The sequence below is a fragment of the Eutrema salsugineum genome, unplaced genomic scaffold (assembly GCF_000478725.1).
Source record: "Eutrema salsugineum unplaced genomic scaffold, Eutsalg1_0 scaffold_13, whole genome shotgun sequence".
NCBI classification, from domain to species: Eukaryota; Viridiplantae; Streptophyta; class Magnoliopsida; order Brassicales; family Brassicaceae; genus Eutrema; species Eutrema salsugineum.
This window is the reverse complement of record NW_006256885.1, coordinates 3,604,761-3,632,020: the sequence shown is the minus strand read 5'-3', so window position 1 is coordinate 3,632,020 and position 27,260 is coordinate 3,604,761. Positions and strand designations below refer to the sequence as shown.

General features: G+C 36.3%; 4 protein-coding genes across 6 annotated transcripts in view; 3 read left to right on the top strand and 1 right to left on the bottom strand.

Annotated features, from left to right (window-relative positions):
• The first annotated feature begins 1,085 nt into the window (after positions 1-1,085).
• LOC18024983 (topless-related protein 2) lies at positions 1,086-7,223 on the top strand. The gene is made up of 25 exons (XM_006406739.2): positions 1,086-1,346; positions 1,443-1,622; positions 1,712-1,825; positions 1,915-2,073; positions 2,172-2,349; positions 2,447-2,579; positions 2,677-2,792; positions 2,902-3,034; positions 3,116-3,225; positions 3,355-3,424; positions 3,521-3,591; positions 3,686-3,781; positions 3,850-3,942; positions 4,027-4,154; positions 4,240-4,474; positions 4,571-4,729; positions 4,831-4,926; positions 5,077-5,226; positions 5,328-5,438; positions 5,518-5,694; positions 5,787-5,915; positions 6,009-6,104; positions 6,194-6,376; positions 6,478-6,653; positions 6,743-7,223. The coding sequence occupies exons 1-25, from the start codon at positions 1,267-1,269 to the stop codon at positions 6,963-6,965; spliced, it is 3,396 nt and encodes a 1,131-aa protein (XP_006406802.1). The 5' UTR covers positions 1,086-1,266; the 3' UTR covers positions 6,966-7,223.
• Positions 7,224-7,254: 31 nt separating this feature from the next.
• LOC18024982 (DEAD-box ATP-dependent RNA helicase 13) lies at positions 7,255-12,541 on the bottom strand. 2 transcript variants are annotated; one of them, XM_006406738.2, is made up of 15 exons: positions 12,231-12,541; positions 11,553-12,029; positions 10,954-11,141; positions 10,687-10,881; positions 10,391-10,567; positions 9,736-10,121; positions 9,366-9,546; positions 9,124-9,246; positions 8,923-9,039; positions 8,685-8,789; positions 8,260-8,400; positions 8,091-8,156; positions 7,854-8,012; positions 7,582-7,663; positions 7,255-7,475 (listed from the first exon to the last, which is right to left on the bottom strand). In XM_006406738.2, the coding sequence occupies exons 1-15, from the start codon at positions 12,430-12,432 to the stop codon at positions 7,417-7,419; spliced, it is 2,658 nt and encodes an 885-aa protein (XP_006406801.1). In that variant the 5' UTR covers positions 12,433-12,541; the 3' UTR covers positions 7,255-7,416. The 2 variants fall into 2 exon arrangements, with proteins under 2 accessions (XP_006406801.1, XP_024015608.1); XM_024159840.1 differs by having other exon boundaries at positions 10,954-11,138.
• A 4,243-nt stretch (positions 12,542-16,784) lies between these two features.
• On the top strand, positions 16,785-19,571 carry LOC18024981 (probable polygalacturonase). Of its 2 annotated transcripts, none has more exons than XM_006406737.2 (5): positions 16,785-16,921; positions 17,685-17,999; positions 18,092-18,212; positions 18,306-18,551; positions 18,658-19,571. In XM_006406737.2, exons 1-5 carry the CDS (start codon positions 16,910-16,912, stop codon positions 19,326-19,328), a joined length of 1,365 nt encoding a protein of 454 aa, XP_006406800.1. In that variant the 5' UTR covers positions 16,785-16,909; the 3' UTR covers positions 19,329-19,571. The 2 variants fall into 2 exon arrangements, with proteins under 2 accessions (XP_006406800.1, XP_024015487.1); XM_024159719.1 differs by having other exon boundaries at positions 16,836-16,921; positions 17,674-17,999.
• A 5,674-nt stretch (positions 19,572-25,245) lies between these two features.
• LOC18024980 (two-component response regulator ARR1) overlaps positions 25,246-27,260 on the top strand; it is a 3,850-nt gene continuing 1,835 nt past the window's right edge. Inside the window, 5 exon segments of the mRNA XM_024159273.1 lie at positions 25,246-25,686; positions 26,287-26,439; positions 26,553-26,996; positions 27,082-27,158; positions 27,243-27,258. Coding sequence (XP_024015041.1) covers positions 25,506-25,686; positions 26,287-26,439; positions 26,553-26,996; positions 27,082-27,158; positions 27,243-27,258 — 871 coding nt within the window. The 5' untranslated portion in view covers positions 25,246-25,505.

The window sequence follows — 27,260 nt, the reverse complement described above, 5'->3', positions numbered from 1 at the left end:
CATGGAAGTTTATGATGAGGAGAAGTTTTGTGATTCGACTAATAGGGGAAATAGTTCATGGGTTTTTACCAAAGCCTCTTTGCAGGAAAATCATTATCTTGACCAGAGATTTTAGATCCTTTGAACTTAGAAGGAAAAATCCAAAATAATAAATAAACTCGTAATGTGACTGACGATACTCAAAGTTAAGTCGAATATTATTTTCGGCAACCCAGTATTAGTTCATTATTAAGTTTATTTTTTAAAATCCAACTCTATATTTTTGTTTTGTTTTTAACTAGTAAATCTTACTTATAAAAATTGCATATATGAAAATACCAAATCTGTACCAAGATCTCTTTTTTCCTTCTAAAAACATCACTGTGCATATACTGTAGTTGTTAATTACACTAGTAATAAAATTCGACCAAAAAAAAAGAATCAAGGAACATACTGTATGTAGTATTTAATTAGACTAATAATAAAATCATTTGTAGAATCAGACGACAAGTATTGGCTCGATTTGGTAGCAGCCATTAAGCTGTAGCTTTCAACAAGTAAAGCGAAAGGATCTCGTATTTCTCACGATAACTCGCGGTCCGAAGAAAAATACGAGATGAACGGGGATATCGAGACCACGTCATTCCCCCTGACAAGGTAACAACATGTGGCGGACGCCAGTGAACTCTGCTCAATCCAGTTCAATTCCAATTCTCGAATCCGCGTGACCTATGCCACTTAAGAGTAACAATCATCTACTTTGCAGCCCATCTTTTTATTCCGTGAAACTGAATCACAAGCTGACACGTATTATAATAAGCCAATAAATCTGAGAAGCGCTTGGATTCATTTTTTGCTTCTCTTGAGCTGAAGCGCATCAGATAATATCCAAGCAAAGGGATCAGACCAAACAGTGTAGACCAACGAGGTTATCAGCTTATATAGCTATCTTCGCTTATCAATGATAAACTAGTTAGCTTATCAACCTACAGTCTGTGTGACAAAACGCATCGAAGAAAGTGGAGAACAAGTCGTACTTTTTTCTTTTCTTTAAAAGAGAAAAACATAAAAATTATAAATTGAATTTTCTATCTCTTTCCCTGGGGTCAGCTTTTTCTTCTTTTCGTTGTTGCGACGCGAGGAAATGGAGAACCAGAAAACCCTAGAAAACCATTCCAACTACGACCAATCGATTTGAGAGACTTTGACCTAACCGTCTTCTTTCAAGAATTACTCCCCAGATCCCCAAATCTTCAAATTTGTTCTTGGCTCTGAGTGTTTCAGGAAATGTCGTCTCTGAGCAGAGAGTTAGTTTTCTTAATCCTTCAGTTCTTAGATGAAGAGAAGTTCAAGGAATCTGTTCACAAGTAAGCCGAGTTGCTTCTCTGTTTTTTTCTGGCGCTAAGATTTGTGTCTTATTTTGTTTGGATAATTTTGAATTTTTGGTTGATGTGTGGGTAAAGGCTAGAGCAGGAATCTGGGTTCTTCTTCAATACTAAGTACTTCGAAGAGAAAGCTCTTGCTGGAGAGTGGGACGAAGTGGAGAAGTATCTCTCAGGCTTCACTAAAGTCGATGATAATCGATACTCTATGAAAATTTTCTTTGAGATCAGGAAGCAAAAGTACCTCGAAGCTCTAGATCGGTAATGATTTTTTCTTTTCTTTTAATTGTTGCTTGCATATAAGATAATTGTTTTTGATTGATGATGATACATTTGTGTGTTTTATTCAGAAATGACAGAGCAAAAGCTGTTGAAATATTAGCAAAAGACTTGAAAGTTTTCGCGACGTTTAACGAGGAACTTTACAAGGAAATCACTCAGCTTCTCACTCTGGAGAATTTCAGGTAAGTTTTGCTTTGCCTTAATATAATCGAAAATTTTACGAAAGTCGGACACTTTAAGAGTTGAAGAGTGTCTTTATTGTTTCTATAAGGGAAAATGAGCAATTGTCGAAATATGGTGATACGAAATCAGCCAGGACCATAATGCATACTGAGTTGAAGAAACTGATTGAGGCAAATCCTCTGTTTCGTGAGAAGCTAGCCTTCCCCAGTTTCAAAGCTTCCCGCCTGCGAACTTTGATCAATCAAAGGTCAACTAAGATCCGTCGTATTTCTTTCTTCTTCCCTCTCTTAAAAAGATAAGCTAACTGTTTGATGCTTTTTCTCTTTGGGGGGTGAAAAACTGCAGCTTGAATTGGCAGCATCAGCTATGTAAAAATCCGAGGCCTAATCCTGACATCAAAACATTGTTCTTGGATCACTCTTGCTCAGCATCAAACGGTGCTCGTGCCCTCACTCCCGTGAATCTCCCAGTTGCTGCTGTTGCAAGACCTTCAAACTTTGTTCCTCTTGGAGTACATGGTGGAGTAGGATCACTTACTTGCTTCTTCCACCTACTCTATCATTATAACTTTTATGTTTGGATTATGAGTGATTATTGATGAAATCGTTATATCTGTGCAGCCATTTCAACCTAGTGCTGCTCCTGCTCCTAATGCCAATGCTTTAGCTGGATGGATGGCAAACCCAAATCCTTCTTCGTCAGTCCCATCTGGTGTTGTGGCTGCGTCACCATTTCCTATGCAGCCAAATCAAGGTAGATTTCATGTACCATGTGTTTTGATATTTTTTCCTTCCTTTTCCATATAATGAGGTTTGATCTAAAGACCTGAAATTGCATATTGTCATTACAGTTAATGTTCTGAAACATCCTCGAGCACCGTCAAACTCTCTAGGATTGATGGATTATCAAAATGCTGACCACGAGCAGCTCATGAAACGTTTACGGTCTGCACAAACTGCTAACGAGGTGATTGCCTTGTCCTTTTTTTGAAATGCTTGTAAGCAAAAGAAACTCTTTTCGCTTTAGAATGTTTGTGTTTGATGTTGAGTATATGAATCTGCTTTTCAAACCGCAGGTCACGTATCCTGGTCATTCTCATCCCGCTGCGTCACTTGATGACCTCCCAAGAAATGTTGTGAGTACAATGCGCCAAGGGTCGGTGGTGATAAGCATGGACTTCCACCCTGCGCATCACACGTTACTCGCTGGTTAGTCTATTGCTGCCATTAAGAGCTTAGTGTAGTTGATCTTCTATTTGGCTCGCATTTGAACATGTGTCTTGCTTGTAGTTGGTTGTTCAAGCGGCGAAGTTACCTTGTGGGAAGTTGGATCCAGAGAGAAGATTGTCACAGAGCCTTTCAAGATATGGAATATGGCTGCTTGCTCTGTTATCTTCCAGGTTGGCCTTTTTCTTAATTAGGATAAACTCCGAGAACCCTGCTTCAACAAGAAACTAAAGCAGCCTCGAGGGACTTATGTTCTGTTCTGTCTTATGATGGCATATTCACCCGATTGTTTTTCTTATTAGGGTTCTATTGTCAAAGAACCATCGATATCTGTCACTCGTGTAGCATGGAGCCCAGATGGAAATTTGATTGGTATGCTATATAGAGATTGATCTCGCCTAAAAAGATGTTTCAAAGCTTTTCAATCAGACACAAAGTTTGAACATGTGTATCACTTTCTGCGTACAGGGGTTTCTTTTACTAAACATCTGATCCATGTATATGCCTATCAAGGCTCGGACCTACGCCAACACCTCGAGGCATGTTTAATCTTCTTCTTTTTTACTTAGTTTTTTTTGGTCTATGTGGCATCTGCATCAAACTTTATTAAATCAATTTTTTTCTGTGTATTAGATCGATGCTCATGTAGGCTGTGTGAATGACTTGGCGTTTGCTCACCCAAACAAGCAAATCTGTGTTGTGACTTGTGGGGATGACAAATTGATTAAGGTACGCGACGATCATGACTCTAAATTCCGATTTTTATTTTCATATCTAACAATGAGATATCTTTTTAGGTGTGGGATTTGAGTGGGAAGAAGCTTTACACCTTTGAAGGCCACGAGGCACCGGTTTATTCCATTTGCCCTCATCAGAAGGAAAATATTCAGGTTCAAGCATCTCTTGTTGCCAAATCTTCATTATTCTTTTCCTTTCATTTTCTTGTGACTTATTCTTCTCTTTTTACTATGCAGTTCATATTCTCAACTGCTCTTGATGGTAAGATCAAGGCTTGGCTCTATGATAATGTTGGTTCTCGGGTTGATTATGACGCACCTGGACAGTGGTGTACAACGATGCTATACAGTGCCGATGGAAGCAGGTACAGCATTCATTTATAAGTCGAAATCTTTTGAAATAGTTGATACATAGCTTTAGAGTGAAGCAAACATTTGCTGTGATTTCAGATTATTTTCTTGTGGAACGAGTAAAGATGGAGACTCTTTCCTTGTCGAGTGGAATGAGAGCGAAGGTGCACTAAAGAGAACATACCTAGGATTTAGGAAGAAATCCGCTGGAGTTGTTCAGTTTGATACAACCCGTAACCGTTTCTTGGCTGTTGGTGAAGACAATCAAGTAAAATTTTGGGACATGGACAATACAAATCTGTTGACAACTGTTGAGGCTGAAGGAGGACTTCCGGTATGAAAATTCTTGCTCAACCCTTTCCTCTTTGGTCTCCTCTCGTATTTTCCCGGCCATGTTGCTTTACTGATAGTATGTACCGCTTATTATCAGAGCCTTCCCCGTTTGAGGTTCAACAAGGAAGGGAACCTTCTTGCAGTTACTACAGCAGATAACGGATTCAAGATACTTGCAAATACTGATGGTCTTAGAACCTTGAGAGCATATGAAGCTCGGTCTTTTGAAGCATCTAAAGCTTCCATTGAGATGAAGGTTGGGATATTACCCCTTTTGACGCTGTTACTTGAAATCTTTTTATTACTCGTGCCTTTTTGTACAGTTTTGAACTCTCAAGTGTCAATGCCGGTTATTAGGTATCCACCTCCGCGATGGTTTCAAGCATCAGCCCAGCTATTGGTAAAATTGAACACATGGACACTGACTCTCCTGCAAGGCCAACCCCAGTTCCTGTATGTTTATTTACTAAGTAGATCTTTTTTGATATATGTTCTCCTAACTCAATCAAAAATCCTTAATTTATGGACTGATACCTTGACTATTTAACTTGGTTTTGTTTAGTTCATAATTTGTTGCAAATATTATTTTCTTGACGTATGCAGAATGGAATTGAGGTAATGTCAAGAACTATGGAAAAGCCAAGAAACTTGGAATCTGTTGATAAGTCTAAAGCTTTGGAGCTCACAGAAATTGTTGATCCCACTCAGTGCCGACAAGTGACCATGCCAGATAGCAAGGATTCTGTTAGCAAGGTTTTTTTTTGCTGTCTCAGCTTGAGACATCCCGTCAATTGTTGTGTTCATTAATAAATATTCTTGGAACTAATCTTCTGCTGCTTGTTGTCAATTCTAAGGTTGCTCGACTTCTTTATACAAATTCGGGTGTCGGCATTTTGGCTCTCGGAGCAAATGGTGTCCAAAGACTATGGAAATGGAGCCGCAATGAGCAAAATCCAACTGGGAAGGTGATTACCTTAAACCCTTTAGATGTAGTCACTTTTGTAAGCTCTTTTGCATAAGTGGCTGAAACTTTTCATTTGAAAGGCAACCGCTAGTGTAACTCCACAGCATTGGCAGCCCAACAGTGGTCTCCTAATGGCAAACGATGTTCCCGAGAATCCTGAAGCAACTGTTCCTTGTATAGCTCTTTCTAAGAATGACTCATACGTAATGTCAGCTTGTGGTGGAAAGGTTTCCTTATTCAATATGATGACTTTCAAAGTAAGCAGCTTCATAATATCTCCTGAGCCTTTGTAAGAACATATCAGTAAATATGCGAGCTAAATCTCCTTTATCACTTTTTATGTTAACAGGTAATGACAACTTTCATGCCGCCGCCACCAGCTTCAACGTTCTTGGCGTTTCATCCGCAAGATAATAACATTATTGCAATTGGAATGGAGGATTCGAGTATCCATATTTACAACGTCAGGGTAGATGAGGTAATAATACATCTCTTTGATTCTGTGGTTACTGATTTTTAGAAAATTCCTTGTGTAATTACTGACTCACCTCTTAAATGATGTAATCTATAGGTGAAAACAAAGTTAAAAGGTCATCAGAAGCACATAACCGGTCTAGCATTCTCTACAGCACTCAATGTTCTTGTCTCTTCTGGTGCAGATGCTCAGGTAAGGCAAATTTCTTGTTCTTTTCTTCAGATGCTGTTGAAGACATGTTAGCTGTTTAACTTCAGTGACTCTTTGCTTTCTCTTTACAGCTCTTCTTCTGGACAGCTGACTCATGGGAAAAGAAGAAATCTTCAGCGATTCAGCTACCACCTGGAAAAGCACCAGTAGGCGACACACGTGTTCAATTCCACAACGACCAAATTCAGTTACTGGTTTCACATGAGACACAGCTCGCCATTTACGATGCTTCAAAGATGGAATGTATACATAAGGTAAACAAAGAATCTTGATTCCTAAGAATCGTAACAAAACAAAATATTTAATTTCTCGTATACCTTATCTTGAATGATAACAATGTTTATAACTTGTGCAGTGGGTGCCACAAGAAGCTCTCTCTGCGCCCATAACCTCTGCATCTTACTCATGCAACAGCCAATTGGTTTATGCATCATTTGCCGATGGAAACATTGCAGTATTTGATGCAGAATCCTTGAGACTCAGATGTCGCATTTCTCCATCAGCTTACATGCCTCAACCAACACCTAACAGGTACCTATTTCCTTACAAACTTCACATAATTAGACCAATATATTTTATGGGACTAATTGTTTCTTTCTTTCTTTTTTTCCTTGTGATAGTGCACCGATCATTCCACAGGTGATCACAGCTCATCCACAAGAACCAAATCAGTTAGCCGTTGGACTCTCTGATGGATCAGTCAAAGTGATTGAGCCGTCGGAATCTTCTAGAAGATGGGGCATGGGGGTTCCGGTTGCTGGAGATAAAGCAGGGCCCGAGAATGGACGACCATCGAGTTCATCTGCTGCTAATAACTCAAGTTCAGATCACATTCAAAGGTGAAAATAGTTGCTGTCAGTTAAGTTAGTTGACAGATTTTTTTTTATTTTGGATTGTAAAGTTGTGATAGGTTGTGCTGTGTTTTGTAAATGGGATATTCTTCTTAGGCGTAACGACACTTACTGTTTTTTTTTATTTGTCGGTGTTATAACAACAGCTTTCCTTTCAAAGGTAGCTTTTTAATGTATGAATTTGTCAAAAAAGTCTAAGACAAACGTGGCTTTGTCCAATTCCTAGATCCTAATATATGAAATTTCTATTGGTAAATTTTGCAAAATTAAAAAGCAAATAGACAAAATGTTTCCGATCGTACTTCTGTCGAAATGAACAATTTGGTCAAAATATTGGGAGATTGAACCGTTCTTTCGAGATCAAAAAAGAATAACATAAGTTTTTATAACTTATTAAAAGTGTAAGATCTGATTGGATAAACAAAATTTTGGGTAAAAGACACTTAAGAAGAAGCCATTAGTTTTCTCTTTTTCTTCTGATCCCTTCGCTGATCACGCCGACCTGAAAAATGCACAACACAGCAAAGATCGTAAACATCTGTTTTAAGTTTCAACTTAGTATATTACTGGGCACAAACACATATAAAAGCAAGTTATTATATATTTACCAATCTTCTCTTCCTTTCTTTTCTTCCTCAAGTTCGCTATATCACGCCTCTTATCTGCACTCTGACCTTTCATGTTCATCACCTAAACAAAGCAACAACATCATTAATCAGGTATGGTCATGCAAACTGGGAATTTAATTCATATCGTTCTCAAGGACTAGGAAAGATCGATCCTTGAAGAAAGACTATCCAAAAAACCGCACGTATTTCCAATAACTAAGGATCTGGAACCACTGGGGTCATCAGGGTCAAGCTGGAAGGTTATTTAGTACCTCTTTACCACCATCACGAAGGGCTTGAAGAGGTTCGATGCAGTTCTGGGCAACCACAACAAGCTTTCTTCTCTTTTTGTCTCCACCAGTTTGCATTTGTTGTTGCTTTTGATTGGTTAACTCTGCTAGCTGATTCTGCAAAAGAGGCGACATACCACGCTGGGACAAAAAAAAAACATCATAAATCTCTTGTGCAGTAGCATGTGACAAAAAAAAAGATGAGGAAAAAAAGTTTACCCCTGCAAAGTAACGGTCTGAAAATTTCTTCGGCTGCATGGGACGTGATAAGAGCGAGCTAAGTTCCTGCGGATGTGAATAATATTATTCGTTTCACGATTTTCTACGGGAAACTAATATTTCATGGTTCAGGAGAGCTTTTATTCTTAGTAGTTAGAAATGACCAAACCTCCTGCAACTTTTTAACTTGTGCTGAGGTGGCTTTTCTCTGCCTAACATTGTCCACTCTTTCCTCTTCACTTTCTTCCTCGTCTAATTCGAGCTCCATCAATTCAGCGTGTTTTTCAAGCCACGTTCTGTCTACTCTCTCCTGGATAGCAGATACCAACGACAAATTAATGACACTTCACAATGGGAAGAGTTCATAAAAGCATTCAGCTGAAGGCAGTGAGTTTGAACCTAGTACGAACATCACCAACTAAAAGATTTCACATAGGCCAGGGTTTCAATATTTCCAGATGCTTCATGAATTAAACACGGTAATAGAAACTTCGATTTTTATCCTACATTTTTTTCCAGATTTTCACACCCCGGTGCTATCCTATCAGAACAAAACCATAGGAAGAACATTCAGCATACTGACAGAAGAAATACCCGCGAGCCTTTCCGCTCAATCTGGTCTATTTGACGTGCTAGAGATAATCGCTTCCTCACAGCTGGCATATAAGAGTTATCCAAAGGGAATATCTTTACGCTTTCCTGTATGCACAAATAGAGGAACCTCAGCATGAAAGTGGCAAAACATGATGTAAAAAACCTTACTTTAGCATGACCCATTACAATTCTTTCTTTATGTAAAAACTAACTTTTGAAGATATCTAAAATTTAGTACCTTAGAGAATGACTTGCATAACGAGTAGAACTTTGATGTATCATTAGGCGCAATCAAAGCTATGCTGCATCCATCTTCAAATGCTCTAGCCGTCCTCCCGCTTCTATGTACATATACCTATATGGATTAAACGGCTAAGCGCTTGTAGAAATGTTATCAAAGAAAAACTAGAAAACGTAGAGTCAGTCTTAGCTAGCTTACTTCTGCCGAATGTGGAAGTTGGTAGTGAATAACAGTTCGGACATTCTTAATATCAATTCCCCTTGCTGCAACATCTGTTGCGACGAGAATTCCATTTTCGCTTGCACGGAAGCGGTCGATTGCCTGTGACAGATAAAGACATCAGAAAGGCAAAATGTGTGAGTCTCCGAAGCACCCTTGAACTCAAAATGTAAGAAAATGATACTTGAGGATTTTGGCAAAAGAGGAATAGAAAGTGGGACCTTCAACCGAGCACGCTGCTTCATATCTGAGTAGAGTTTGCAAACATCAATTCCAAGAATCTTTAAAAGCGCACAGATATGCCGCAAAGCTGCCACTGACGTACAGAAAACAATTGTCCGACCTTGTCCATGGACGCTCAGAATATAATACAAGTAAGCATCTTTTTCCTCCTCTTCGCACCTGCGGTTTAAAATAAGATATCAATACCAAGAAGCTAGACCACGAAACTAAGTACCATCGAAGATTTCTACATATTTTGCAAGAAAATAATGAGTAGATGCATGGTGTCCTCCAAGCAATAAAAACCTAACTTATTAAACGCTCTAATGAAAAGCTTCAGAGGGGACATGGGCAAAATATAGTACTTACTTGATAAAAGATTCTTCAATCTTTGGTGCCAAAATAGATGCAGTTGTCAGATCAATGATGGCAACATTTTCTCTTATTCCAGCTCGTTCAGATAAAACCTCAATAGAATTCACTTCACCAGACGATGACTGCTTTTTCGAGGAGCCACGCTTTAGCTTTTTACGGAAGTCAGAAGACAGTGCTATGGTAGCTGAGAAAACAAATGTTTGTCTTTTCTTCTTTGGGGCGTCGGAAACTATGTCACCACTCTGCGCAGTTTGCATTTTCCCTTCATTTGGTTTATCTGCTACTGGAAGCAAATCGATGATAGACTGCAGCTCCCGGAAATGCCCACTTTCAACCATGCGATCAGCCTCATCCAACACAAAGAAAGACAAGGAATGTAGCTGCCAAAGAGGATCAGAAAAAAAGACATAACCATTTAGATAGTGTCTAAGAATAGCTAAATTTTAGTAACAATCTACACATGCCTTACTTACGAGACATACTTACAAAATCAATGTTCAAGGAAACAGTGTAGATTACAAACTGAGTACTGCATTTAAGGAACCAACCAAATAACTACACCAGAATTGGTTTATGTAGGAGCACGATACTGGACATAAAAAAAGGCACAGGATGTTTTTAATCTAATCCACAATTATACATTACATACCTCTACAAGATGTTTTTCTCCGGCTGACATAAGTTCCCATAGCCTTCCTGGAGTTCCAACAACTATTTCTGGTTTTCCTTTCAGAAGTCTTTCCTGCTTTGCTGATGACATCCCACCAACAATAGGAACAACCCTGACGCCAAGATTTTTAGCAGCGTTCTTAAGATGATCTGTCACCTGGAATAACAGAAGGGTTGGAATTGTATTTTAGAACTCCTCATGCTCCAACCCACAAATGAAAAAAGAAGCATGTCAGGAAAAAGAAGAGAGAGTAATGTGATTATAGTTAAGGATACCTGTAGAGCAAGTTCCCTAGTTGGAGTGATGATAAGAGCTCGTAAATAGCCATCTGCAGAATATTTCTTCGCTTCCTCTCCCTTCAATGCATACAATTTACCAAGCTTTTCTCGCTCATCTAAGAGGCGTTGCAGTATGGGCAACCCAAAAGCAAGCGTCTTTCCAGACCCAGTCTCCGCAGCACCAATAACATCCTGTGGTGCAAATATGAACTATACATCAATAAAATGCAGGTTACTGATAGAAAATAAAGCGGGTCATCTAACCTTTCCCTGAAATGCTGCTACGGAAAAACAAGCCTTCTGAATTTCTGTTGGCTCCTTGAATCCAAGGTGGTATATTGACTTCATGAGTAGTGGATGAAGTCTCATCAAACTCCATGCACTAAACTCCGGGGGAATCTCTTGTTCGCCATCAAGCTCCTCTGGTTTGTTATCCTCATCACAGCTTACTGCTACAAAGGATGATATATTATTATAATATGACATACAGTGTAGTGACAAGAATTTGGTGACAGAATAAGAAGAAATAACAAGATATATAGAATATTGAAAAAAGAATATAGTGGGAAGATAGTCCGATGGATGCAAATCAATTGTTAAGCTTAAAAAGAAAAGAAGAAATTTTTGACTTTCAACAGGGTGTAAAATGGAGAAAGTTCGATAGAACCGGTTTTTAAGCAAATCAAAGCTACCCACACAGAGTTATAATTTATGGTACCAGTGAAAGACCATTAATCCATACTAACGGGATCCCTTTCAAATCTTAATATCCCTAAGAAAATCTGTCATATAGCAACTACCGAGTAATGATAACCTCTTTGGCACCAAAAATATTAAGACAAAAGAGTACATGAAGCACTAACCAGCAGAAGAAGCCTGATCCTTTTTGGCCTCCTTGGCCTTCTTCTTCTTCTCTTTAGTTTTCTTCTCTTCTATCTTACGACTCTTCAAACCATCCTTGCCTTTCCTTTCTTCTCCTTCTTCTTCTTCGTCTTCTTTTTCTTGTTTGCCTTTAACTATCTCATCTACAGCCTCTTCATCCTGATCCTTTTCGGCCTCCTTAGCCTTTTTCTTTTTCTCCTTCTTCTTCTTCTTCCTTTTTGTTTTATTCTCTTCTATCTTACGACTCTTCAAATCATCCTTGCTTTTGCCTTCTTCTTCTTCGTCTTCTGTTTCTTGTTCGCCTTCAACTACCTCATCTACAGCCTCTTTGTTACCATCATTGTTTTCTCGAGCTTGTTTCTTCGACTTCAACCCTTTCTCTGTTTTTCCACTTTCAACCGTAGGAAAAGCCGCCAGATTGTAATCAGCTTCATCAATTTCTTCAAGTGAAAGAAAACCTGCCCAGACAATGTATAAAATTTCAGTCTTTCAGTGAACTAACAAGGTGAATATGAGATTACATGTTAAATTTCAAGAACAAGAAAAAACTTAAAAGCAAAGCTACCTAAAAACTCTGACTTGCACAAATTTCAAACAAGAGAAACACCCAAATTCATTTACAGAGGAGAAACACTTCAAAAGAACCACAAAAATTTTACCTCCGTCCAGCTCAGCTGAACCAGCAAAGAGAGTGGAGAAGGTTTCGCCATCTTCGTCTTCTCCGATAGGTATAGAAGTGCTCCAGGGAAGTGAATCCATGAGCTCGACCTCTTCCTCTCGCTTTCTCTTATGATTTCTCTTGTTGTTCTTCTTCGTCGACATCGATGATGATTCTCCGCTTCCGGCAGCCATGCTAGCCATTCTCAAAAAAAGTTTTAAAAGAGATTTGAGAATCTTTGGCCTCGAGTCGAGGCGTCTCGTTGGCAAAGAGAGAGATAAATTCTGTAGAAAATAGTTCAGGATTTTGATAAACCCTAAATCATCAGAACGATGCTGTAGTCTAATTAAACCGCAATTCGGTTAACTCCAATTAGTTTAAACCGAATAATTTTGGTTCGGACCGACCCGGGTCACTTGTTAGAAATATACTCCCCATATATATACAGTATATTTGTTCTATAGGTTATGGATGAACATCATTTATGTACAAGTATAAAGTTAAAATTTTATAGAACCTTCTTTGTCGGTAAACATTCTGGTTTTGATTAAAAATGACGGTTTCATACGATCAAAAACAACGGTGCTAAAGGGGAAACGTACCCCAAGAACACAAACATGGAAAATGAACACATGGAATCGAGTTTTAAACAGAAATGTGACCTCCGAACTTATGTTTGAAGTTTAAATAAATGAAATATGGAATCGAGATTTAAACATTAAATATTTTAAAAGTTATGTTATCATGTTTGAGAGGAAAAAAAAAAATACTATGGTGGTTTAAGACTGAATATATTTTTGTTATCCATATTATTGCGCGCTTTTAGCTGTCATAATTGAGTGACAACTGATTTTAGCATTAGCATGCAACTGGAGCATTGATTACTGATTAGTGCTAATATAAAAAGTATTCCGAACTATTTTGACTCTCGTTATCAAATCACACATTTTCTTATAGAAGAAATATGTAATTATCATGGATGCTGGAGCTGACCGTAATCTATGGCTCGTCCCATGGCTTGAAACTTGATATGTTTCAACATGAAAAGTAGTAATTTATTAGTATATAATATAGCGATCACGACGAATAAAACAAAAGACTTGAGAAGGAAGGTAAGTGTGAAAATTATAAGGAGCTAGTGGGGTCTCCAACGCAACCACCAAAGGGATCCTAAGAAATTCCAAAACAGAATCCAACTTTCAACATATCTACAGCTAATCTCTTACCGATCTCCTTCTTCGATTTATTACAAGGAAGTAGGAACTACATTTCTTTTCTTGGCAAGGACGAGAGTAAGTAAGGCCGTTCATCGTGTGTTAGAATATCGTAGTCATCTTTTAAAATAAAAAACAGTTGAACTAACTATCATGTTCGTTTTGATATTTTGAATTAGTTTGGTTGACCAAATAATAATTACGTTTACTTCGGTGTGTGTCAAAATCCTCTGGTTAAGTATTTATGTTGGTGTTGTATCAGATCGAACGCTTTTCATAAACTGTTTAGTTTTCAAAAAAAAATTGTTCACATTTATTCATGAATTTTATTTTCAGAAAACACACATAAACTTATGATATACATGGAATAGTGGATGTGATAGCTTAATTAGTTTTATTTGAGTGAAGTAGTCGTGGGAAGTATTATTGGACTAGAGATTGTTTTTATGAAATTTAGACAGCTAAGGTTACGTACAAGAAGGCAAAAAGAATGATAAAATTAATAGATAATACTACATAGGAAAATAAAATACGAATTGCTAATGAGTAATTAAATAGTTTTTGGAACTTATTGATCACGGGAAATCACCTGGCATAATTATTGAGGCCACACGACTTAAATTATAAAGATAATCATTTTGTTTCTTAGATATTGACATAAGTATATAACCCGACATATGTATATGACCCGCCTCGTTTCATTAGATTCCAACAAATATGAGAGAGACCATATATGTAACTACTTACAAAGTGATAACTTATACTAATACGAGGAAGCTACTGAACCTAAACTTATAAATCTACTTGGTTAAAATTTGTATATCACTAATTATCGTAAACGTCAAGACCATGATCCTTAATTTCCCAATAAGCGAGCGATATATACATTTTTACCTAAGAATTTCAAGAAAAGATCACAGACTAAATATTGAGTGACTTCCCTTAGATGGAGCTAACGGTGGAATAGAGACCTCCATGCTTGCCCGTGTCTTTGACAGCTGACGCTGGTAATACTGTTTCGCATAGCCTTGTCAATATTTACGGATAAGCTGGGAGTCGAGTCTGTGTTATTTCTAAACATATATGGTAAGTGCTAGTTTGGAAAGTCATCTTGAATCTTGATGAACAAATACGATAATGAAAACAGTAAGAACTGGCAGAGAAACGGCGAAGAATATCAGTCCATTCGAGGTGACGGCTGAGAAATGTCCACACGTCCCAAAAGGAGCGACTATATATGAAGCATTTTTGTTCAATTAAAAAAAAGTCACACTTTCACCCATCTGTGAGAATCGCCCAATTTTCAACTGCTAAAAACGTTATCGTACAAAAAATAGCATTTTGGATATTTTCATATTCATGATTACTATAACTATTATAATCATTAGTGTATCGTAACTTACAACAGTATTTTATAGTCAACAGAGGAAAAAATCAAATCATATCTTAGTAATTTCCACAATCACAAATAATTAATGTAATTTTTCTCCTCATTAATTTAGTCTTTTACATTAGAGACCTCAATTTTTATTTGTTCTAAAAAGAAGAAAAAAAAAGTACGTTGTGTTTGATTTAATACTATATAAAACTACAAATGTATAAATATTTACAAATAAAAATAAAAATGGGTGAGGAGATTTAAATGTATAGAAACAGCATTTAGCTTTGGTCCGGTGGTAATTCCTAAGTAGGATAGTCCTGGTCCTGGGTTCAAATTCCCTTATCCATATAATCGCGTTTTAAATTAAAAATATTTCTAAACACATATCCGAATACAAAGTTTTGTGGGGATGTTCACGGTAAAAAAAAAAAAAAAAAATCCTTTCAAGCCAGGCTGGCACTTCCCTCCGATGATTGCTTGTGGGGTCTCCATTCTCTTCACTGTCTAAGCACATGCGCTACTGCTTACGTGTCCTCTTCTCATTTACACTTAATCGCATGTATATTATTTTTAATAATTTTAAATATATAAACCTACCTGTTCTTCTTCTTTATACAGCATAAAACAAATTTGATTAGCCAGCCCACATCTCACATTTGCGAAAACAAAAATGTACTATAATGCATTGTTAAGACTTAAGAGAAATAAACAAACACTTTAATAGTACTTGCCTGTGTAATTTTTTTGTTTGGACCAAGTATTGTACTTACTCTTACGTGAGTAATCTTGAGAAGTTATATTATTAAGGGTTTCGTATTTTTGGTGGTAGATTAATATACGACTTCGTAATCCATCACTTATCCGCCGGCTGGAAAACTCTGCGATTATTATAATCACTTTTGGCACAATTGTATATTACTTACTTTTGTTGTTTTTTTAAACAGTAAATCCCAAACGGCTGCTTGCTCAAATCAAAACAGACCACATGAACTCCATGTGTCATTTTAACACATCATATTCTTCTTCTCTCTTGTCTCTCTCTATCTTCAGATTATATCAATACAAATATCTATCTCATTTTAGTTATCTTATAATTACTTAATTGGTTTACCTCCCCCAAAAAACTCTACACCTATATAAATGCCCGTCCGTTAACAAAAAAAAAAAAAAAAAACCGTCCGAGTAAAAAAAAAATTAAGAAGAAGTGGAAGAGAAGATAACAGTCCGTACTCATTATTTTGATTTCTTAGCATTTTGTTAGTTGTATAGCCAGAGCAATATCGAGGTCACTAAGACAAAATCAGTAACGGTACATACACAGTTATACTAACAGTTACTAATTTTCAACTAGTTTTAGACATTCATAACTTAAACTAGTAGTGTCGGCAAGCTATGTTGCTCCAGTCGTTCCTACAAGACATAAACTTAGGACATTGACGAAATTACATGAGTAATTAATTAAATTATAACAATTAGGATGACAGTTGGTGAATAAAAACAGATACGAGACAAAATCAGTGTGAAGCATAATAATAAGAAGATAAGTTATAACAAGAATGTAGATTCTTTTTTTTTAAATGGAATATTGTTTTTATTGACAAGTGATAAAGTCTCCTAAAAACGACTGAATTAGCTTTTAATGGCACGGAATGAATGAGATATTAGAGGTGTAATTGAGATCATCTTTAATTAAAAAGATTGTTGTATCTTTTCAAAAGCCATATCTTAGTTTGAATTTTTGACATCCTAAGTTTTAGCAGTGAATACTCACATGTCACATTGATTGAAAATTATTTAGGGGAAGAAGGCTGAAATATCGCTCCAAAAGATCTTAGTGAATTATATTGTCTGGTCCTTTTATGTAAATTTAATGTTAATCATAATATACGCGGATCAAACAAACCAATAATAATGATTAATATTAGTAGCAATTCCAACAAACAGTGTGGTAAAACAAAATAATAACATGTACTTGCTGCTTCGGACTCTCTTGCTTCTCTTCTCTTCATCTCCTCTCTGTCTTTTTTTCTTTTCTTTCTGTCTCGCGACTTTTCTCCTTCCTCAGGAACTTAAGTTTCTGAGTTCATGAAGATGCCAGTAAGTACGTTTCTCCCTCTCTTTTTTTCCTTGTATTGAAACTTTTGTTTTTTTTTTTTTTTTTTTGTTCTTATGGGTTTGTCTTAATTGCCGTCTGCAATTCCAAAGTATGAAACTTTATAGACGAATCTCTTATGGGTTCTAGTTTTAGTTCTATGTTTTCTCACACTTGTTTCGCTGAATCTCTGTTGTTTTGTCCAACTCTGGTAAATAAAATCAGAGGAAATCTAGATAACTTTTGGGTTTCTTCACTTAGTTCGGTGTTATTCGTTTTTGTAATTGGGACCTCCCAGCATCCAAATCTGGAACTCTTGTCTAGATTTTCGATTCTGTTTCATCTGTTTTCAACTCAAGGTTCCATTTTCTCTCTTCTTGGATCTTCATATCAGTGATTTCAGATTGATGTTTTATTATGCCGATGCTTCTGTTTGTTACCATAGCTTGGAAGTTTATGATTCTGTGGCTGTTTCCAAGATTTTCAGTGGAAAACCATAAATCAGATTACCCGGATTTTCTCCATGGAATACGAGAATTTTCAGATAAAAGTTTTAGTTTTTCGGAATTTCCTAAGTTGAAGACGAGAAAGGAAAAGTTTCTAGGCTTTTAGCTTTCCCGGAGTTTTCTCCCAAAACGTTTTTACTTCCCCTCACTGATGATTCTCGTTTAGCCTTTCACATCCAAGTTTTGCTAAATTCATTGAAAATTTTCATTAGTTTTCAATTAAAATCGAATTTTGAACTGATCATCTCAAGTTGTAATGCAGGTGGCATTGGTCTGGCTACTGGCATTCACCAATCTATTGATCAGAGGAGAAAGCAATAATGCCATATGCAAGAAGACTTTCAACTTAGACCCGAGACCTCACAGCGTCTCCATCCTCGAGTTTGGAGCGGTTGGAGACGGCAAGACGCTGAACACACTTGCTTTTCAAAACGCTATCTTCTATCTCAAGTCCTTTGCAGATAAAGGCGGTGCTCAGCTCTATGTTCCACCAGGGAAATGGCTCACAGGAAGCTTCAATCTCACGAGCCATCTTACACTCTTCTTGGAGAAAGGAGCAACTATTCTTGCATCATCGGTATGATCTCTCAAATCCAATCCCTTTAAAAGAGTGTTTGGCTGCGTTTCTTGCGTTTGCTATGATGATCACATTTACTTTTGTTTTGCTAGGATCCATCGCATTGGGACATTGTAAGTCCTCTACCATCCTATGGTCGTGGAGTTGAACTTCCCGGAAAGCGTTACAGAAGTTTGATCAACGGAGACAATCTACTAGACGTAGTCATCACCGGTAACAACAATAAGCTCATACCACACCATAACCTACAAGTTTCTGGCTACACGACATTGCGAACTTGAGGCTTCTTTGTTTTGTTGTTGTCAGGCGATAACGGGACATTTGACGGTCAGGGTGCAGCTTGGTGGGAGTGGCTCGAGTCAGGAACCTTGAACTATAGCCGACCTCATATCATCGAATTCGTCTCCTCCAAACACATCCTTATATCGAATCTAACCTTCTTAAACGCACCCTCTGTCAATATTCACCCTGTTTATTGCAGTCAGGTTCATATCCGAAAAGTTTTGATCGAAACATCCGTTGATTCTCCTTACGTTCTCGGAGTTGTCCCTGGTAACACAAAAAAAATAAAAACCATTCCTTTTACATCATTATACTCCTCCTCAATGTTAACCGTTCGATCAAACTCATTTTCTTTCTTTTTTCGGACAATTCTCAGATTCTTCGGACAATGTTTGTGTCGAGGACTCAACGATCAACGTTGGTCACGACGCGATCTCTCTCAAAAGTGGTTGGGACCAATACGGCATAAACTATGGTCGGCCAACCACCACTGTTCACATTCGTAACCTCAGCCTAAAATCTCCCACCGGCGCCGGAATCTCATTCGGCAGCGAGATGTCCGGCGGAATCTCTGACGTCACCGTCGAGCTACTCAGCATACGCAGCTCACACGTTGGCGTCGCCTTCAGAACCACCAGAGGCAGGGGAGGGTATATCCGTAACATCACAATCTCCGGCGTCGATTTCTCCGGCGTAGAAACGGCTATCGTCGCCGACGGACACACCGGATCGCATCCGGATGATAAATTCGACCGGGACGCAATTCCTGTCGTGACGCATATCGTCATGCGGAATTTCACCGGAGAGGGTATAGGATTGGCCGGGAATTTCAGCGGAATCGGAGAATCACCGTTCACGTCGATCTGCCTCGCCGATGTTCATTTGAAAACGAGTTCAGAGTCTTGGATATGCTCCAACGTCTCTGGTTTCTCAGACGACGTATCGCCGGAGCCTTGTGAAGAACTCACGAGTTCTCCGTCGTCGTGCTTCGCCGGTGGTAGCATATACGGTGGAGATACGGTGGCTCAGTCCTACTACACATGGTAATTATAGTAAATTAATAAATGGTGATGAAGAAGAAGAAGAGTGAAGTGGGGGTTTGGTTTACGATACGATTGAATTTTCAATTTTTTTGTCAATAAGTCATAAAATTTGGTGTCAAAGGAAGGGAAAAAAAGAAATTACGGTTTTAAAGACTGGTGAGTTTTCAAGAAACAAAGCTTCTGTTGTATTATGTACAGCTTCAATTTCTTTATTCTTGGTGTAATAAGATTCATGTTCTTTGTTGTTCTGTTCAAGTAAGGAAAGAAAAAAAACAAGTGAGAAGATCAAGTTTTTGGATAACCATTTGTAATGGGCATGCCAAAATCAAGCCCTTTTCTGCATTGGGTATTATTAGATAAACTAAAGTTTGTTTCCTAGGGATCCTTGTAGAATTTGCTTAATAATATATTGAGAAATGAAGCTGGATTCCAGATTTTCTGGGATATCTCTATGATTTTCATGAGTAGATGATTACACTTGCTTAGTGGCTTATAGACTTGTAGTTACCTTTTCCGGATGCTCATTGTCTAGTTATTATAGATGCTGAGACTTCAACTTGTTCTCTACTATGTTTCTTTGGTATGATATATTTTGTTGGGATGACCAAAACACAACGATCTAGAGTCAAGTATCATTGCCTTGTTACAGAATCCACTTTTTGTTTACATTTAGGAAATATGTATGTACCCAAAGAATTGTGCTCTTTTTTCTTCTGTCTCTTGGTTTCTCTAGTTCAAGTGTGTTTTTTTAAAAATTACATAAGAGAGGAATATATTTTGTTTTGTGTGTAATATAGCAGGAACTGTAAACAGTGCTATAGTTTCGATGTTTCATACAGTGTGGTATTGAGGTCGTTTTGTAGTAATATAATGAACATGGGGTGTTCATGTTTTGATACCCTTAAGATGTGAAGCCAATGTTTGGCCCGGTCTTGTTGAGTGGTCGGCAGAAGAGAAAGTTAAGGACACGTGGCGCAATGTTGCTGCGGTTCATTTGTCATTTCTCTTAATTTATGGCCACCATCATCTTTTCTACTCGCAAGTCGACACGTGGATTAACTCTTGGCCGTTGACCTCCACTGTTCCCCCATTCTTATTTTTTGCTTCCACTCAAAATGTATTCACTTCTGTTTAAACCGAATACAATAAGAGAGCGTATACATACATAATGAAAGAGTATTTCTTTTAATTTCTCTTTGTTCATATTTTTAGTGGAACTGATATAATTTTTGTACGTTTTTAAATCCTGAACCAATAGTCAAATGTTCAATGAATATGTAAAGTACAGTAATATCCAATCAATCTTATTTTATTTTATTTCCTCTAAACCACCCATGTGATTTTTAGGATTTTTAATTATTATCGTTTTATTCCATAGCAACCTTTTCAACCTATTCATTCATTCATTGTACTTACTACTTAGCCACCTGAAAAACGGTCAATTCGAAACAAGAACAAAAAAAAAGTGATCAGTTTCTAACTAATTAAGTGTGTTTAGTGATTGATTCAATAAGAATATAAGATATACAAACAAAATTCTTACCAAAAGTTATGGGCACATGGTAGGATACCCAGCAAGAAGATGAATACAAACATAACTCCTCTCTTTTCTTGTTTGTTTTAAACATATCTTCACTTTCTTGCGCATGAAATATTATTTGGTTATACGAATTTGTTTTTTATTTTTACGATTTTAGTTTTTAGTTTTGAATTCCACATGGATTAATTATTAAGACGGAAAAGAACTATATTCTACTGGCACGCATAAAGTATTTCACTACTTACTATATGATCCTTAGTTTTCCTTAGTCGTATTCTAACACCCACAAAAATAAACAACAAAAAAACAATAATGTATAGGTTTACACCATTACCTATAAAAAACAAGAATTTAATTTTTCACCATTAGATACTTAAATACTTAAAAAATGTTTTATTATTATTATTATATTTTTAATTATTTTTATCAGAAGCTATCCCATTTCGAAACATTCCCATACAAGGAACTTGGTTAAAAATTTCCTCGTATATCAGCATCATAAAGTCACACTTTTAACACATTTTATTATCCAATTTGCTGGGTGCATTTTTCACCAAGAACTCTAACATGTTAAAAAAAAAAACCTAAACTCCAACAACTTTTCAGTCGTTTAAATAATATACACAATCCCTTAAAGTAAAGCTATATAGTAATATAGGTGTCAGGTGTGCCAATTTTAGTGATTTTAAAGGTTTTGGTTCTGCATAAAAAAGCTGAAACATTTGTGTTCTACAAAACCTTTTGTGGACCTTTAGTTGATATTTGAAATATAAATAAATATGCCTGTCTAAGCAAATATTAAAGTACAATATATTATATATATATATACATTAAAAAACGCAAAAAGCTCATCGTAAGAGTAAAAACTTTTTACAGAGAATATACGGGTTCAGCGGGTCTCATTCTTTATTGGGACCTTCTCTATTTTTGAGCTTTTGGCGTAGTTAATTTTAATCATGCATTCTTGTTTGATATATATATATATATATTATGACTATATAAGCAAAGTAAAGAAAGCGACTGAAAGGTTCTATGACCAACATGAATCACTACGCATAAATTTACTCTTTTTAAAAAAAAGTGAGATTTTACAAAATTAGTATATCGCTCCTTGAAATATATTCAAAATTTGCTACGATCGTGGTAGTAACTAGTAATAAGTAGTTTTTGCTGATAAAAAGTTGAATCCTTTTATTTTTAAAAAATCTTTTAATGTTATTTTTGGTTCCAACTTGCTAGTGTGTAAAAAAAAAAAAAAAAAAAAAAAAAACTTGCTCCTTGAAATAGTATATCGCTCCTTGAAATATATTCAAAATTTGCTACGATCGTGGTAGTAACTAGTAATAAGTAGTTTTTGCTGATAAAAAGTTGAATCCTTTTATTTTTTTTAAATCTTTTAATGTTATTTTTTAAAACTCTTTTAATGTTATTTTTGGTTCCAACTTGCTAGTGTGTTGAAAGAGTGGGAAACAAATGAAGACAACGATAGATGGAGAGGTCGATGCAAAAGGTGCGAGTGATCTTATCCATTTCACGTGGACACGTGTCGCGATGGGGAAAGCTTCTCAGCAACGTGATATTTTTGTTTTCCTATCACTAAATACTTTTTCATTTATTGCTCTCTAAGTTTATTCTTAAAATCAGTTTTTCCAACATGTATTTTCCATTAATATACTTCTTAAGTGTCATTCTCACATATTTCACACAAATTAAAAAATTAATAAAATATACAAATATACCTTTAATTAATATATTTTTATAACATTTAATTATAAAGACTATTATCTTTAAATAAGGGATAAAACAAGAAATAAGAGTAAAAAGTTACATTGAAAATGCAGAATAATACTCTTTTTGAAACAAAAAATATAATTTAAAACGACACTTATTATGAAATAGAGGGAGTAGTTAATAGTACATAAAAAAATCGAAATGATTTATTGGGTTTATATTGGTTCGTGTTGTTGCGTTTTGTTTTGCTTTTTTTTTTGTGTAATGATGTTCCAATATTTTTCGACCTATAACTTGGCCATGGATTAAGGTGCAAAAAAAAAAAAACTTGGCCTCGGGATTAACTAGTGATAAATACATCTCTCGAGTCTCTCCCAAATAAAATTTGAAAACTTCCTCTGAAGAGAGCACTACAACTACTTGACTACTGACATTTGCTATTTGGCCTGTTGTTGAGTTTTTCTAAATTCCACTAACAGTAATTAACCCATTTGATATCACGTGTTAAAGTGCTAATGCAATGTCTATCTGGATGCATATGAAAATGAGTCGTATGACACACTTAAAAGTTAAAACTGTCATTAATTATAAAATATGAGACATGTCAACAGTGCTGAACACTTGACTAAGCCAAGTATACACTAAACGCTGACAATTTATAAATATTTACGTTTGAAGTTGACAAACTTACATATTTATAATTGGAAACGACCATTCTTTGAGCATAGGAAAATACGAACTATGCATTCTTTTGCGTACTATGATATGCTTATCGGGCAGTTGACGAACATGACAAACAAAGTACGTGAAAACACTCGAGTGCATCATATATGTTCAACACACTGGATTTTTACCAACCCGACTATAATATGTGCTTGATACAATGTTTTAGTACGAGCTAGATAATTTAAATAAAAATATCTCTCATCAAGTTATGAGATTTTCTTAGAAATTTAATCCTTTTTTTTTTCTGAATAGCCTTCTCTAGTGTTCGTTTCCTAGTCTCATTATTTTTTTCTGACCATCTTTCAAACATCTTTTCCGTTTAAACTTATATTTTGTTACCCTTTTCGTTAAAGTGATATTTCAATCAACTAATACTCAATATATTCATCATTTTAAATTTGGAGTCACTTAATTAGCCTCTTCCACTTTTTTTTTTTGCTCAACTCTTTACAGTCAAATACCGCATCAATCTATAAAAAAAATTATACTGGCTTGAATGTTAAAGAGTTTATCAAACGTTATGATTCTTATATGGGGTTGTTGTTTTATTTTTTCCTTTTAACGTGTACGTTGTTTTCTAAAGGAAATTTGTCTCTAAGAAACGATTTTTTTTAGAAAGATAGAATAGTTAACGGTTTATGCTGTTTTGTAATACATAGCAGCACATTCGCTTGTCAAATGTAATTTGTAATACTAGATTTTTAAGAATGTTTCGGGGTAATAGGCCGTTGGTGGGTAGCATATGATGTTACTAATCATTCAAATGAACTTATTTGAATTATTTGTTTGTTTATTCAGTATTCAACTTTTCATCAGATGTGTATATGTTATATTTATATTTTATATCATATATAAATTGTAATTGTATATATATATATGTTAACGATTTTTATAAATCAAAGTTAAATATTTTATTAGGAAGATTGGTGACATATCTATTTTTCCATTTAACAGTTTACGTCCTTGGGATTACAAGTAATTTGGATTAAACAAGGAAATAATATGTGGGATACGATACATTTTATGTATATAGCATAGATCAACATGCACGTGATGATAGAGATTGCTTAGGTGTATTTTGGTACCTTAATCATATGCTTGAATGTGCGTCGACGTATTATTTTGTTTTGTTTAATGATGCTTATATGTGTGTTTACCATTTAGTTTAATACATGTAGGCCCATAAGACAGAAGGCATGGTTTCTCAATTACAGAAAACCAGAAGGATAATTTAGTAAAGTCCTTCAACCCCGCTAAGTAAAAATAAGAAAATAAAATATATGCAGCTCTTTGTTAAAGTAATTTCCTTTTGTGAATTGGTAGAAATTGGACAGTAAAATAAAATATTAGGCAATAACACTAATCATGAAGATGTGTTAAGGTTGGGTTTACAACTTTAGATAATGAGTTAATTAATTTTTCCTTGCATGAGCTGGATCCACGCATCAAGGGTATTTGGACCCACTTTCTTCCAATTATATCATTTCGTTGCCTTAGATTTTCAACAAACTTATTATTAAACCCCTATATTTCACTACTTTACAAAATCACCATGAATTTGAGCTAAATTCGGAAGCACATCCAAATGTCTCATTATCTTCTCTACAAAAAAGGTTTAATAGATGGAAATTCCTGAATTACAACCGATCAACAATTAAAAAAATTTCTATAGCGTCAAACAAAATAATAAATCTATAAACTGTGGATCAAAAGTGAAAAGTTCATAGACTAATGGTCGAAATGTAGAGAAAGCTGGGAAATAAAGGGTATGTCAGGTCCGCATATACATAAAGACATGTACTGTATAGGTATATATGATTATGTAAGACACCACGATTTTTTATTTTTATTTATTTTGGTTTGGGTTCATCTTTCAATTTTAATAATTAGCTTTACTCATTAAAATAACAGAGAAATAGAGCTCTAAGGTGAGACAAGCCATGTCTTCTTCAACTCCCTAAGTCTCATCTCACCATCTCTCTCTCTACACTTTTTTTTCTTTTTTTTTTTACCCCCAAATTCATATTCACTAACTCCAATCCCATTCTTTTATTCTCGATTGATTTTTGGGTTTCTACTCAAACTTCTTCAATCGAATAAAAATCGCGTCAATTTCCCCTCTTTCTGAGTATATATTCCCTTGCTCAAAGCCTTTTGCTTTTTTTCTTTTCTTCTCTTCTCGAGATGATGAATCCGAGTCACGGAAGAGGACTCGGATCGACTGGTGGGTCGAGTTCCGGTAGAAATCAAGGCGGTGAGAGCGTCGTCGAGATGTTTCCGTCCGGTCTTCGTGTTCTTGTCGTTGACGATGACCCGACATGTCTTATGATCTTAGAGAGGATGCTCAGGACTTGTCTATACGAAGGTTCGAATCAAAAAACAAGATCTCTTTTCTCTGTTTTTCTTTTTGTTTGTTTGGGTTGGTTTAGTAATTTTTTTGATTTTTAATTTCACGAGTTTATGGTCTCTTTCCCAATGATGGGTTTTAGTTTTGGTTTATTGTGGTCCATTCTCGCAAAATTATGTTATTTTGAGGAATAATTATGGTTTTGATATCGGTGGTTGACTAACTTTGCTCTGCCAAAAATAGAAAGAAGTGGAGCAAATTTGTTACTTTTTAAGATTCACATGTTAATCCTCAGTTTCTTGATCTGGTTAAAGATTCACATGTTACCTCAGTTTTGGAGACTAACTTTTTAGCAAACCTGAGATCCATTGTGTACACTAATTTTATGGGTTTAAAAGGATTCCAAATCTGAGTCTCTGATGTTGTTGAGCTTTGACTGGAGTTTGGTTAAATGTCAATCCAAGAGATCCTTGTTAGGACTCAAAACAGTTTTGTCTTTCTTTGATCTGTGTTTGGTTGTTATAAATCTCTGTTTTTTTTCTCTTAAAATATCTTTTGATGAAACCTCTGGCTAATTTGTCTTTTTGGCTTTTCTTTTGTTTTCTCTCTGACATTCAGTAACGAAATGCAACAGAGCAGAGATGGCATTGTCTCTGCTCCGGAAGAACAAACATGGATTCGATATAGTAATCAGCGATGTCCATATGCCTGACATGGACGGCTTCAAGCTCCTTGAACATGTTGGTCTAGAGATGGACTTACCTGTTATCAGTACGTCACATATCTATCTACCTCTGTTATTCCAATCAGAAAGTTCGAATCTTTTTGTATAGATTCTCGAACAATCATGGTTTCAGCCACTGATCTTGCTTTTGTTAATTCAGTGATGTCTGCGGATGATTCAAAGAGTGTTGTTCTAAAGGGAGTGACGCACGGTGCGGTTGACTACCTTATCAAACCAGTGCGTATGGAGGCGCTTAAGAACATATGGCAGCATGTGGTTCGGAAGAGGAGAAGCGAATGGAGCGTACCTGAACATTCTGGGAGCGTTGAGGATACAGGCGAGAGACAGCAGCAGCAACAGAGAGGAGGAGGTGGTGCAGCTGTTTCCGGTGGGGAGGATGCAGCAGATGATAACTCTTCTTCGGTTAACGAAGGGAACAACTGGAGGAGCAGCAGCAGCTCACGGAAGCGGAAAGACGAGGAAGGAGAAGAGCAAGGTGAAGATAAAGACGAAGATGCTTCGAATCTGAAGAAACCTCGTGTTGTCTGGTCTGTTGAGTTGCATCAACAGTTTGTTGCTGCTGTTAATCAGCTCGGCGTTGAAAGTAAGACTAGAAAGCTTCTCACATTTTCCTTTTTGCGTTTTGTGATTTTTGTTTTTTGGGTCTAATTGATCTTCTATGGAAACAGAGGCGGTTCCTAAGAAGATCTTGGAGCTGATGAATGTTCCTGGACTTACCCGAGAAAACGTAGCAAGCCACCTCCAGGTATATAAACCTTATACCAACATACCTGAAATGAGCAGGTGATTTTCATATAGTTCTTACCGGGCAATGTGTTGTTATTTGCAGAAATATCGGATATATGTG